At 43.9% G+C, this 13553-nt stretch overlaps 1 protein-coding gene across 3 annotated transcripts in view; it reads right to left on the bottom strand.

The window, feature by feature from the left end:
• Positions 1-13553, bottom strand: part of luzp1 (leucine zipper protein 1) — a 46943-nt gene that overhangs the window by 13981 nt on the left and 19409 nt on the right. For 2 of the 3 annotated variants that reach the window (XM_069152447.1, XM_069152446.1), the window contains 2 exons: positions 2754-3108; positions 358-2626 (listed from right to left, as the gene is read on the bottom strand). In XM_069152447.1, the coding sequence (XP_069008548.1) occupies positions 358-2626; positions 2754-2885 (2401 nt within the window). In that variant the 5' untranslated portion in view covers positions 2886-3108. Of the gene's footprint in view, positions 1-357; positions 2627-2753; positions 3109-12913; positions 13107-13553 lie in introns of all 3 variants that reach the window. The other variant, XM_069152448.1, reaches the window with a different exon arrangement.

Below are 13553 nucleotides of genomic sequence, written 5' to 3'. Positions count from 1 at the left end.
TGATATCACAAATATTCCAAGTAAAACATTTCATTAGGATGAATTGCCATTCGTTGCATGAAACATCATGTGGCACTTCAGCTGTTCCTTGAAAATAAAAATAACTTTAGAACAAACTTAATTAACCTCTTGAACTTTCAGAATTTTGACAATTATTGTTATTATTTGAAAATTATACTTGCAAATTAATACAATGTGAAACCATAAAAGAAATAAAAACAAACTTCACTTTACAGTGATGTTAACCTTTGAGACTAAATGACAACACTGCCTTCACTGTAGCAGGTTTGTTCAGATATTGTTACCGTTATGGAGTACTGAGTTAACTGAACTAAGGAAATTGCTGTGAACACCTACCTATGAGGATGTTGCTGGTGGATGTGTGGCGTTCTCTGATAGGCACAGGTTCACTGGACACACTGCTGCTGCGACTGCTGGTTCTGGAAGAGCTCGGGTCGTTGGGGTAGAAGGTTATACTACTGGTCATTTTACTTGTGGTCGTCACGACCGGTTTGGTAGAGATCTTGGGTTTGCTATTTGTAGACAGAGGCTCTGAAATCATGACTTCCTTTCTATCGATCTCAACAATAGCGGGCTTGATGACAGCTTTTGACCTCAGCGCCTCTCGCGGGCTGCACACTCGTTGGATCTCGATCCCGGACGGAGTGTGCACAGGCCCGTGGTGGCCTCCCTCAGCGGAGAGTGTCCTGTTGTGCAGCTCCTCATCGAAGGAGCTCCTCGAAGAAGAGCCCTCTGAATGCGAGTCATGGATGTGGGGGTATCTGGCATACCTGTAGGTCGCAGTCCTACTGCTTGCAGTCGTACTAGCTGTCTCAGTTACAGGGTCGGGTTCAGAGGGCCTTGAACCAGTAGATTCTGTTTCAGAGGCAGAGGAATGACCCTCTGACCCCTGGTCACTGGGAAGCATTGGAGTGATTTGAGATCTGTAGGCTGTGTATGATCCATTGGCTTTGGACGCCAGAGATCCAGAGACAGATTCCTGAACCTGGCCTACTGATACCTGATCTGAAGCCGTTTCCTTCTCTAGTGCAGAGATACTGTTCATGGTACTGGAGCTTTCAGGAACTACATCAGAGTTGTTGGATTCGCTATCACTACCTACGTACAGCTTTGAAAACTTTTCTCTGCTCTTCTTAATGTCCCCATCAGTCTGCTTGTGAGCCGTCCGCAGTGGCTTCTGGTCATTAGCGGCCGGAGGGTAGCGACTAAGAACAGACACCTTTTTAATATCAGTAGAAGTTGTGTTCGCGGAGCTGTACGTGGCTCCTCTTGTCTTTTCCTCAGTTCCTCGTGCTGCGTCTCGCAGTCCGTTATCAGATGAAATCGCAGTAGTTGGGGTTTTGGATGTTCTTCTGCTCTTGTGAGCAGGACTGAGGGCTCTCCTCACGGACTTCGGAGAACCCTCCTCTGAGTGGCTGAGCTCTTTACTCCTCAGTTTGGTTTCTCTCTTGTGCTGAGGGGAGAGCTCCCTGTTCCTGTGTTTGGGCGAGCTCGGTTCAGAGGCAGTTGCAGCACTTCTATATTTAGGCTTCTCTTGTCTGAAACCTCCCTTCACGATAATCTCTTCTTTCTCAGCTTTGCCGTTCTCCAGGACTTTAGCAGGGGTGTTGGGGCGAATGCTCGTGCTTCCATTGCCGTGTTTATCCACATTACTCATTCCATTTCCCCCAATTCCACCTTTTCCGCACAACTGCGTCCTGAGCTGTTCCACCTGCTCGCTCAGTTGGAGAGCTCGGTTTCGTTCTATCTGGAACTTTTCATGAAGTTCGATATTTTTGGACTCTGAGTTCTTCAAATCCTCCTCCATTATCTCCAACTGTTTGAGGCGGTTCTTCAGCCTCTCTACTTCCTGCGTCAGCTCCTTTACCTTGTTGTCCTCCTCTTGCAAGCCTTCGAGGCCGCTGTTCTTCTCATTCTCAGATTTGTTCACAATACAAATGTTGTCGTCACCCAATTTTAAGTAGTCAAGGCTCCTCTTGCCGGCCAGTTTACTTGTGAAGAGCCCTGTGGATGACAGCTCATCTTCAATTCTTGAACTCATGAAATCCGTGCGGTTGGGGTCCGTCGACATGCCGAGACGATTCTTCTGGTGGTCCAGTTTTTCGTTCAACTTTAAAATTATTTTCTCATCCTCTCTCTGTTTCTCTAGTAGCCTCTTCCGCTCACTCACAAAGGTCTGTGTGAATGCCTTGAGTTTCTCAAGCTCCACAGCCAAAGCCTGCTCTGCTCTGTCTAGCTTTGTCTCAGACCCCTCTACCTCCTTCAAACGGGCTTTGAGCGTCTCCAACTCAGACGAGAGCTTCTTGGTCAAGTTCTTCTCTTCATTGAGGCTGAGGCAGAGCTGGGTGCAGTCAGACTTGCTTTTCCCTAAAGCTTCTTCCAGCTTTTCCAGTTCAGCCATCCTCCGCTGCAGACGTTCAATCTCTGCCTTTAGCTCTATTGTAAGGCTTTCCTCCTCTTCCAGTTTCTCCCTGACTGTGCGGCAAAGGTCCTCAGCTTTGCGTACCTCCTCATCTTTACCCTGGATCTTCAGGAGACGTTTCCTCAGGGCTTCCACGTCCTCAAGCAGGGACGAGTTGCTGCCTTCTGCCTGGATGACCTTGTCCTGCAGAGGAGACAGTTCAACCATTCATTAAATATTCTCATGTACTGGATTTCTATTTCACATGACTCCACTCGCTGCCTCTGAAACACACACACACACACACACACACACAGTCATTAGCACTGACCTGCAGGTCAATCAGCTCTTCCTCAGACTTCTGCAGCTTGTTGGTTGCCTCTTCCAGTTCATCCAGTCTTCGGCCGAGACTCTGTAGCTTGAGCCGCAGGTGGCGATGCGTCATGTCTTTATGCTCAGACATGGCGACAAAGTACTTTGTGTTGTATCGGTTGTTTTTTTGTTGTTGTCCAGATTATTTGATGACAGCGTGTTGGGGGGTCCACATTAGTGTGGTAGTTATAGCGAGTCCGTTAGGCTCTTGAGAAACTGCCCTTTTCTCCCGGCAGTCTCGCTCTGTTCTTGCGACCGTGTCTTTAAGACTTCAAAGTTCCCTTAGAGCGGTGTTTAGCAGACAGATCTGTCATCTGTAGGAGGGAGAGAGGAAACAACACTTAGTCATCCCTAATTTGTCAATGACAATCTTTTGCATTCTGAAAAGTGGCTCAGTAAGTGAAGCAAATGAGTCAAAGATAGAAATTAGCTGACAGCTGACTACACACTGTGCCAAATAAACATGGTCAGCATGTAATTCCACAGTTCCTTCTAAGGACTAAAGGAGGCTGAACTCAAGACGTACTATAAACACACAAGTCTCGCTCAGCCTGGCTGGATTTTGTGTTTACAAATACAATCTTTTCATTCACAAAAATAGATATTATGTTACATGTGGTGAAGGTATGATTCGTCATTATGACAATCACCTTGCATTAATACACAAACTGCCCCTGTCTTCCATTTGCCATTGTATTTCCACCGTGTATATTTCACCTTGCCTGTCCTCTGAATGAGCTGGGGGTGGCTCACATGTCTGTGGGGGTTTCAACATATCTGCACAGGCTTGTACACACACACACACAGGCTTGTACACACACACACGCACACACACACACACACACACACACACACACACACACACTTTGTTGTCTCCATGCTCTTATATCCAGCATTGATTCCTGCTTGCCTTCCTGCGTCTGCTGACAGCAGCACATCTCAATAGCACAGGCCTCCCCCAATACATTACCGGCCCACCACTACACCACACCATTCAGAGTCTCTTGGGAGGGCAGTGATCATAAAAGAAAACAGTAACGGAGACTGGCAGAGGATCTTAAAATCTCTCTGACACAACACAAATGATGATATGTAAGTGGTGACCTTTCTCTTGTTTGTCAGTGCAATTATGTAAAAGAGGGAGGGTTACATCTCTGCAGCCATTACAGTGCGTTAGCCACGCTGGGCTTCCAGATGGACACTAAGTGTGATGAAAGCACAGATAATTAGCACACCGCATTCTGCCTGTCAGCAGGACCTCCATAAATCTAAGAGTCAACGCTTTTGTCTCATGCATGATTCAGGTGGTCTTTCCTGCTCCGGCTTCTAAATCCTATTATTCCCCTTCCCCCAATCATTCTGCCGAGTTTCCCCCCCCTCTGAGCACGAGGGAAAAATCGAACTGAGGGTAGGACACTACATCTGCACACATCATCACTTATCGACCGCCCCGACAACCAGCTCCGTACGGCTCCATGTCTCCTCTCTTCCCTGCTTTCCAGGACTGTGTTCAAAGATTGCCTTTCTGAAGCTACAAACCACTACTTATGAAGACTTCTTTTACATTAAATGACTTTTACTGCAGTAAAAACATCAATCAGTGCAGTATATTTACTACATCTTTTTTATCTATAGGAAACATATGTAGATGGTATCCAACAAGGTACAGTGTGCCATTATAGTTCACTCTAGAACAAAATAATATATTTTCTAGTTTCATTCGGTGTAAAAAGCCCAAACCACTCTGCCCACAATTCATTAAATGTCTTGTTGAACATACACCAAAGCAATAAGCTTTGAAAGTCAGCATGGCGGAGATTACTTTATGACAATGTGAGCTCAAAGCGTTCAGCTGTAGCGTTTTAATTATTTTTTTCTTTCATGAGGTCTGGTGGTTTGGTAATCTTCTCAGTGGAGTAAAGGACTTCAAGGAAATAAAGTACATGGGCTTGAGAGGAAGAAAGGGAAAAGACAAATCGGGAAAAAAATGTTGGAGAGAATAGTCCTCGCCTGGCTGTCCATTTGAATGCCAGAACACCTTAGTCAATAAGTCCGTTTGTGATGCATTGTTATTACTCAGCTGTGGCTGGTTAAGTGAGATGTAGACCAATTTTTTTTTCTCTGTTGTCTTGAGCTAGTTGCTTTGGTCCAAAGCTGTCCTGACTGATCTTCTTCCAGTGGAGTAAAAATACTCAGAGAAATTCCCATATATAGAGAGAGCGCTCCACTCGCTGGTTCAAAACATTTCAGTTCAACTCTTTATGACAGCTCTTCGGATTGCAGAAAGATGTAACTTATATAACTTAAACTGTGTGGCTAAGAGAGATACCTCCTGCCCTCACCAACAATTAAGCATCCTTCAAAGTCTGTCTTTATTACTTTGGCTTTAACATCTTCCTGATTATCTTTGGGTTGAAGTTTGGCCCCCAAAAAGCAGCTTTGGTTGATCCCCATCCTGGTTTGCTAGGTCCAGATACTCCTGTCTTGGCCGGCTGCCTACCTCTCCTCTCATTCTCCCTTTATTTCTTTGCCAGTTCTCTACCTCCCTCCCTCATCTCTCCCCTCCATCCCCCTCTGACACGCACACCAGCACAGCCAAGTGAGCGCTTTTAAGGGGTGGCAGTGCGTGCAAAGTGACTCTGGCAAGCGCCTGCCTCTGCCAAACCAATCAACATACCTGATTTGCTTATGGCAGGCTTGGGGCCTCATTAGTTACATTCAGGACAAGACAGGAGGGAATTGGAAGGATGTTGGGTGAGAGGGAAAGGAAGAGAGACGAAACAAGTGGAGGAAAAGGTGCAAACCATCAGTATTTAGTCTAAGATCATAAATTCCTTCCATTTTAAACCCACACAGATGATTTCTCATAAACCCAAATGTTCCTATATTCATTTAATCCTCACTGGGATACTCAAAAATCAAGCAGATATACCGAACCTTTGTATTCATCTCAAAAAGTTAAAGGTACAGGCCAAGAACATGTTCGAAAACGTGGTGAAGGGGGATAAAGAGGGAAGGAAGTAGGGCAGGCGGGGAGCTGCTGAGGTATTCTGAACTCAACACAAACCAAGTTTCATTCTCCTGCTCTGTGCTTTGTTTGACAATTATGGAAAACTTGGTGGGGGGTAGGAGCTGTGAGGCAGGGAAACTGACCCCCTTTATTCAGACACATTCCTGATGATGGACTAACCAGGGCAATGCCAGTCCCTCGCTCTGCCCCGTCTGCTCTTAACCAGGCCACTGACAGGCCCTCTCTCTCTGCAGACGTCTATTCTTAACTGGGAAATTGTCTGGGTTTTGCAGCCAAGACCCACAAAGTATATAAAAATCAGTCTGCTTGGAGCATCAGGTGGATCAGGAGAATTTGCAGCCAGATATGATTTCAGTCCAAGAGATTCCAGTGATTGGTTCCTGACCATATTACTGTGATTGTCTTTAGAAGTGATTGCATTTTACAGACTGCGTGCCAGAACGTTGTAATGTGCTGCAACTATCTGACCCTATTCTGACAGGAGGATATTATTTAAACTCATGCAGCATCTTTACAACAGCATGTAAATTAAAGAAAATATTGAAAACAGCTTAAACCAAGCCCGCAATTGCCTGCGGAGTACGGCACTGTATAAATCTTGACAGGATGTTCCCTACTTGACCTTTCGCTCCCTTCTGCAGTCCTACTGCCGTTCTTACAAGAAGCACGATACTGAGCATTGATCAGCAATGAGAGAGTTTGGTCAACTAGCTCTATGTGAATAAGTCTCTGAGGCTCTTTGGTTAGAGAGTGAGGACAGAAAGTCAGTGTGTTTGACAGAGCGAAGGGATGAAGAAAGCAAGGTGGATGCATAGATGAGGATAGCAGCAGCTGACTCAGAGAGAACAAGCCAGGAACAAGTGAGGGGAGCAGCACAAGGACACAGTGTCTGTGATTCAAAGCAAGACTTGATAACCAACTAAATAAAGCAGGTAACTGCCTCAGGGACTCGTACCGTCAGGGATTCCTGTGAATCACCACTCAGCAAGTACTTTGTGGACATCTCATTCATTGAAAATTTGTGCATTAATACCACTGGCATCACTAAAGCTCATTAAAAACTGTAACAATAGACGCCTTGAGGCACTGCCAGTATTATCAGTACATTCATTTAGTTTTAAGGGTTTTAATTAAAGACTATAATATATTGTGCTTGTGTGGTGTCTTTAGCTCAATAAATCTCTGCTTTGTACCAATTACTACAGACATACATGCAGAGGAAAATGGGGGTTAACAGGAACACACTCATAATTTTTGCTTTGGGGCCCACAATTGAGTTGATATGTTGGGAGGTCCAGTTGTGTGCACAACACTGACTATTCTGCAAAGACCTGTCATAGTTAACAGGCCAACTTACTGTAGCAGACACCTTTTTTTTTTATTCACTGGACTACCCTGTTGGTAACAACCTGTAAAGCCTTAACCTGAACAATTGAGACTTCTGAAAAAAAAGTTGTCAACTTGCTGTGACAAACAGTCACATACTGACAATCAAGGACAGCTTTCCCTCTATGTCCTCCGTCATTTGTGCGTGTGTCGCAGTGAGGATGATGTAATACTAGTTTTACGTGGCGTCACTATAGTAATGACATCGCATTCGGGGGGGTACTATCTGCAGTGGAAAACAAAATCCAGAAAGGTAATTGGTACCAAAATCGAGCAGAGTAGAGCCGGTACCGGCAGTGGAAAAATGCAAGTCCTGACAGTTGCACCGCCTGCAGGCATTAAACTGTACTTGTAATGCATAAAGGCATTATGTATTGAATGTGATACAAGGAAGAGAAGTTAATTGTTTTCTTTCCGGAAATGATGGGAGGTGTACAGTGATTACTGTCAACGTAAACGTGGCGTTATCTTCAGGTCTATAATGCTGCCGCTGTTTTGTTTTTTTCTTTACTTCAGGGGACGCAGGCTGGCATTTGTAAAACTGGTCACCGAGTCGATAGAGAGCTAAACATAAATGAATGAGTGTGAGCAACAAGCTGTTATATGCCTCACAACTAAACCGGGAAAATAAGAACAAATCCACTTTGACAAGACAGACGAGGATGGGGAAGAATAAGAAGACAGTTAGAACAAAGAGAGAAAAAAACCAGACGGGCTTTTGTCTCAGACCAACAATACCAGAAGGATCTGGAAGTAAAACTTTGGAGAAGAGCTCCATCAACTCTGCCTGCACTCTCTCAAACACGCGCGCGCGCACGCACACGCACGCACGCACGCACGCACGCGCGCGCACACACACACACACACACACACACACACACACACACACACACACACACACACACACACACACACACACACCAAGGTTACAATCATACACCATATCATTAAGGCTTTAGCCACTCTCTTCCTGCCTGCCTGCTGCCTTCAGTACATTCTGTTCTCTCCATGAAAGAGAGAAGGAAGGAAAGAAAAAGGAAGGAAAAAAAAATCCCCTCTCTGTTGCACTTGACATTAGTTTGGAACTTCTGGCTTTGAAGCTCTTCTGCCTCATAAACAGGAGCTAATAAATGGCCCCGGTCCAATCAAAACGCCTCAACCACATCTTCATTCAGGGGGGTTATTGCCAGTATGCGAATGCATGACAAACACAGTGTATTTGCGCATATGTGTGCAGAGGGACGACTGCAGTGGATGGATGCTGGCGCAGCAGTGGAAGCCACAAGATGGTGGAGACCTGACGCTTGGCCTGCATTTTTCAGTTTTTCCAAGAAAGAGAAAACCGGTATCCCATAATGTTCGGTTTGCCGTTTCCTGTGCTGTCATGTTACTTTTTTCTCAGTTTCTTTCACCCTTTCAGTTTTTGCACTGCTTCTGGAAAAATGGTAAAGAAATGAAAGGCAGTGTTGCATTTCAGCAGAACTATGGATGAGGAACTAAGGTCATGTAGATCGTTCATTAGGTTCACCTACTTCGCTCTGAGTTTTTCAGATCGGTGGGTGAAATGGCCACTTACAGTGGAGGTATTGAAATGTGGTGGAACAGTGAGTAAACAAAACGGCGTCCCTCGTAGAAAAATGTATTTGTTTGTAGGAGAAGACATGGAAGTAAACCACAATACCACCATAATCACAAAGCAGATGCTGTGTGCTTGACCGGGCAACATCACTCAATGTTAAGATATTAATTTTTTTGTTTTATTCTCTTTTCTTCTGCAAGCTATTTGTCCCCCTTAAAAAAATTTTTTAAAGCAAAATAATAAGGTGAGTTCAAACATCCCTTTTTATGCTTCATCAATCTTGGGGGTATTTCAGCATGGACCACCTAAACTCATTTCATATTTCAGAGACAGAAGGAAGAAAAACCAAAAATTAATACACACATTCTTGTATATTATAGATTGCACAGCAAGTGGAAAGTGAACACAAGTTATTATACAGGTGCAAACTTACACGCAGTGAAAACATTTTAGGATTATAAATATGATTGTAAATCACTAGCACAATCTATTTCTCATCTGTATCCCTGGAGACAAAGAAATATAAATTAAAAAACCTGATATACCTTTAAACCACAGGTCGTCAAACTTTATGTTTACTTAGGTGATGCACAACTATGTGATATATCGTGGTGAGTTTTAGTCTGAAAAGCTTCATTGTAAAGTAACCACCCTCTCTATGGTCTTAGCCCAGTAACCCAGAGCCTTTTCTAGGTCTCCCCTCCCCTCTCCACCCCTCCTGTCTGTCTGTCTGCATCAGGGGTGTTGTTGCTGGGGCTTAAAACGAGCGCTCCGCTTGTACGGCTGATGAGGAGATGATAGAGGGAGAGAGGGAAAAGGGGGAGGGGGAGAGACAGATGTGGCAGGGTGAGAGAAATAAAGCCAGAGCAGCTACAGTGTCTGACCTGCCAGCTTTCTGTGAAGAGTTTGAATGTTGTACACACATGCTACATTTTTGCCTTCTCCGTTTATGACCTGATTGAAAGATGGGACTTTGAAGAGGTTGAACCAAACTCAAAAGCCCCCCCAGAGCATTTTGTTTGGCTCGGCTCCTAATCTTTGAGGCTGAGCAGTAAATTGGAGCATGTTGTTCTACAGGAATCAGCACTACATGCAGGATTACATAAGTCACTGTTGCTGCAACAGACAAGCCGAGCAGGGGAAGGATATTAGATGCTCCGTCTAAAACAGCAGCACCCCAAAAATACTAACCGGTCAGTAGCTAGCTTGTTCTCGGGCAGATCTGCAGCCAATGAGTGCTGGAGCAACTTAAATCCAGTCAGTTCAACAGAAACAAAGAGTATTACACCAATGAAGGAAGGGCTGACTCATGTCTTAGTCAACCTGCACGACGCATGATGAAAAGAGAATTACAATTTTGTTTTGCTGAGAATTGAGATCACAATTCTCTGATGATTTTTTTTTTTCCAATATAAATGTTGTTTGCTTTCATTTCCCTGAAGACATAGAAGATATTCTAGTAAAATATAAAAAAAAATACAAATATTGAGAATAATTGAGGAAACCTTATAAATTTCAGATCAATCACACCCAGTAAATGCTGCTACTCAGTCTAATGGAACACTGATGACTCATAACATTCAAAAACTACAGACTTCAGGCGATCCATCATCATTGACTCACCTGATTAAGAAGATTACATTATATTTAAACAGCAGGTAAATCATTACAATGTCTGGTAATTTCTCTTCAGTTTGACTCGAAGCACTAAGAGGTGAAATGTGATTATCAGCGGACAGGATACCCGCCCTGATACCCACATATCAACTGAAAGGGAACGCTCTGTTTAAACTCACTGAACATAAAAACAATCCGTTTTAGCGTATTGTCATCTCTTATTTAACCTTTGAAACAATATTTTTTGCAGATTCAGCTGCTTTTTATCAGGAACACCCCCTGATAAAGAGCAGCTAACACTGCCTTGTTATGCCCTTGTTGAAGGAGAGTGGGAGCGCTTGTTTTGATGGAGCTGATGTCCCGAATAAAAAAAAACAACAACAACACATGCTCACTTGCTATAAATCCCTGTTATTGCCAACATCTAAATTGGGATTCCACAGATCTAAATTATTTGAATCAAATCTACTCTGGTCCGGTGGGTTGTGTTCAGAAACAGTCATTTCACTTTATCTCCATGTTACGTTCTTAAATTGTGATCATTTCTCTACAGTGTTTAGTAGAGTTAGTGGCCGTGAGAGCAACGTGGTGAAAGGTCACAGGTTTGATCTCCACAGCAGCTTGTGTGTTCATAAATGGCTCTGTATCTTGGTGAATTGAGCATCAGCCTCCTGGATTAATGCCTACTGAAGAATAACAATGTAATATGCAAAATGAGATTCCCATGCAGAGTTCTGCGAAGGAAGAAAGAAAGAAAAACACAACAGAGAAACTTCAGCCTGAATCTGACTAAGTCCACCTGAAGAGAAACTCTTTGACCTCCCATTCGGACCAACACTTGCTACCGATTTAAAACTATAGTTTACAGCTGTCCAAACACTCAGCAGTCGTCAGCTAAGTCCTCACATGACCCAATGAGTACATGCAGATATGTGATGATTAACTGCTTGGGAAGGTGTGTGTGTGTGTGTGTGTGTGTGTGTGTGTGTGTGTGTGTGTGTGTGTGTGTGTGTGTGTGTGTGTGTGTGTGTCTGTGTCTGTTTCACACTGATAAGAGAGTGATGAAAACATCACAACATGATGACACTTCTTCGAGTCAACACCGGGGAGCTAACAGTCTGTGTATGTCTGTGTTTGGAGGTATGAGTCAGGCTGAGAAAGAATTAGGAGAGGCCAACAGACAAAAGTTAAAGTGATGAAGACCAGAGAATGACAGTCAAATAATTTAGCGTTTAACAGATATATTACCTCCACTCAAAGAGATTACTGTGTGTCTTCTGGTTATCTCCGTGTTGGTGTGAGTCATAACTGGTGAAGAGTTGGTCCAAAGAACAAGTGTTTTATTGTTGGTCAAAGATCTAAACATCTTTTTACACTGTTTTTTTTAAAGCTTTTTAACGAGGCTTAAAAATGTTGAGAATTGTGCAGCTTTGATTGAAGTGAGCACACTGAGTGCTTTCTGGCTGTACTTGGAATTGTAAAGCGTGACTCGATACTCAGATACGGTTGAACATTTACAAAACGCACGTATTGTAAGTCGCTTTGGATAAAAGCGTCAGCTAAATGTCATGTAACAAAACACAACGCTTAATTTGCAGCCGCATGACACAAAGTGTCTCCGGCAGACACGCCGAACAAAACGTAACCATGCGCCAGATCAAAGTAACATGAAATAGAAATAACAAAATCATATATTAAAATGTATGCAATCAATGACAATGTCATGTGAAGGTAATGATGGTGCTGTATTTTATATTGCTCTCTAAAAGATCATTTTCAAAATTGAAGAACTGAGCTGAAAGGGTATATTTTGCCATTTGATCAAGTAAAGATCGAGGACAACAACAGCATCTTATTACGGTTCTTTTCTTAAATCACCTTCTCTGTCTTTGTCCTTTACATCCAGTCTCATCATGTCATGTGACCCCTACGTATCACCACAGCCCACATTTCTGCTGCTGCATTCCTCCAGTTTCCTTCCCTTGACCTTCATCCTAATTCCCCAGCCTTTCGTATGACATTTATATGTCCTTTCCCCTTGTACCCAAGAGAAGAGGAGATGACAGCTGATCATCAAACTCTCCGGTGATGACGGATGGGGCACTTTATGAGGCTAACCCACAAACTCTGTCGATTCACAGACACCTCAATAGCTCTTAACATCCAGCCTCTCCAACTTCTGTCTGCCTGCTTGACATCCTGCTCATTCACTGGTTTCTCATCCGAGCACAGCGCACACACAGAGCTTGCTTGGCAAAGCTTGGCAGTGCCTCATCAGCCTGAGCCTTGGCATTAGCAGCCTGCTGCGGCTGAATGGAGACCACAGTGGCTCTCTGATGAGGACGAAAGGGAAAGAGAGAGGAAAAAGAGAGAGAGAGAGAGAGAAGCAGAAAAAAGGTAGAAAAAAACAAAGCAAACACAGAGAGCAATATGTGTGAAATAATGTGAGGGAAGCAAAGAAAGACAGAGAGAGTGACAGTCGAGGAGGAGACTGAGAGACACTCACAGGGGAGTGATTCCACAGAATGCAGAGCAGGTAGCTGGCAGAGTGGATTACTGCAGCAGGAATGCAGCACTGGCTGCAGGATGGAGGGGAGGAAGAGGAGACGGCGGGAGCAGGAGGGAAAATGATGACGTTGAATATCGGAGGAGAGATAGGGCCCTGTGGGATGATGCAGTTCTTACAGATTGTCTTGTAGCTGTAAATACAGATTTGAGTGTTAATGAACATCAACGCGAGAGGAAAAAACAACAACAACAAATGAACCGTTTTACTTCACATTGAGATAAACACTTCTTATCTGCATCTGTTATGAGAAGCCTAAATATAAGCGAGACGGTCCTTTAGTAGGAGGACGCTCAGTTGAGAAGCTCTTTTTCCTGTTTTAATGTCGGTTTTCGTGGTCTTTGTCAGTTCTGGATTATTTAGGATGAATTCAGCATCAGCAGGATGTGAGCCAACATCCGGAATAATAAACACATGTAAATGCCGGTCAGTGAAGACACGCAGAACACGCTATGGCCACATAGTGACCTAAAACAGCTCTGTGAGCAGACAGCTGACGAGACACGGGAAGACAGTGATGCATACACTGTCTCTGCTGACTAACCCGGCCTGATATCTCACTCACACGCACTGCCTCTGG

This window comes from Embiotoca jacksoni, unplaced genomic scaffold (genome assembly GCF_022577435.1).
Source record: "Embiotoca jacksoni isolate LCO1_2020_lvr unplaced genomic scaffold, fEmbJac1.0.p SCAF_18, whole genome shotgun sequence".
Lineage (NCBI taxonomy): Eukaryota > Metazoa > Chordata > Actinopteri > Embiotocidae > Embiotoca > Embiotoca jacksoni.
The sequence above is the reverse complement of the archived record's forward strand: the minus strand, read 5'-3'. Positions and strand labels throughout refer to the sequence as shown.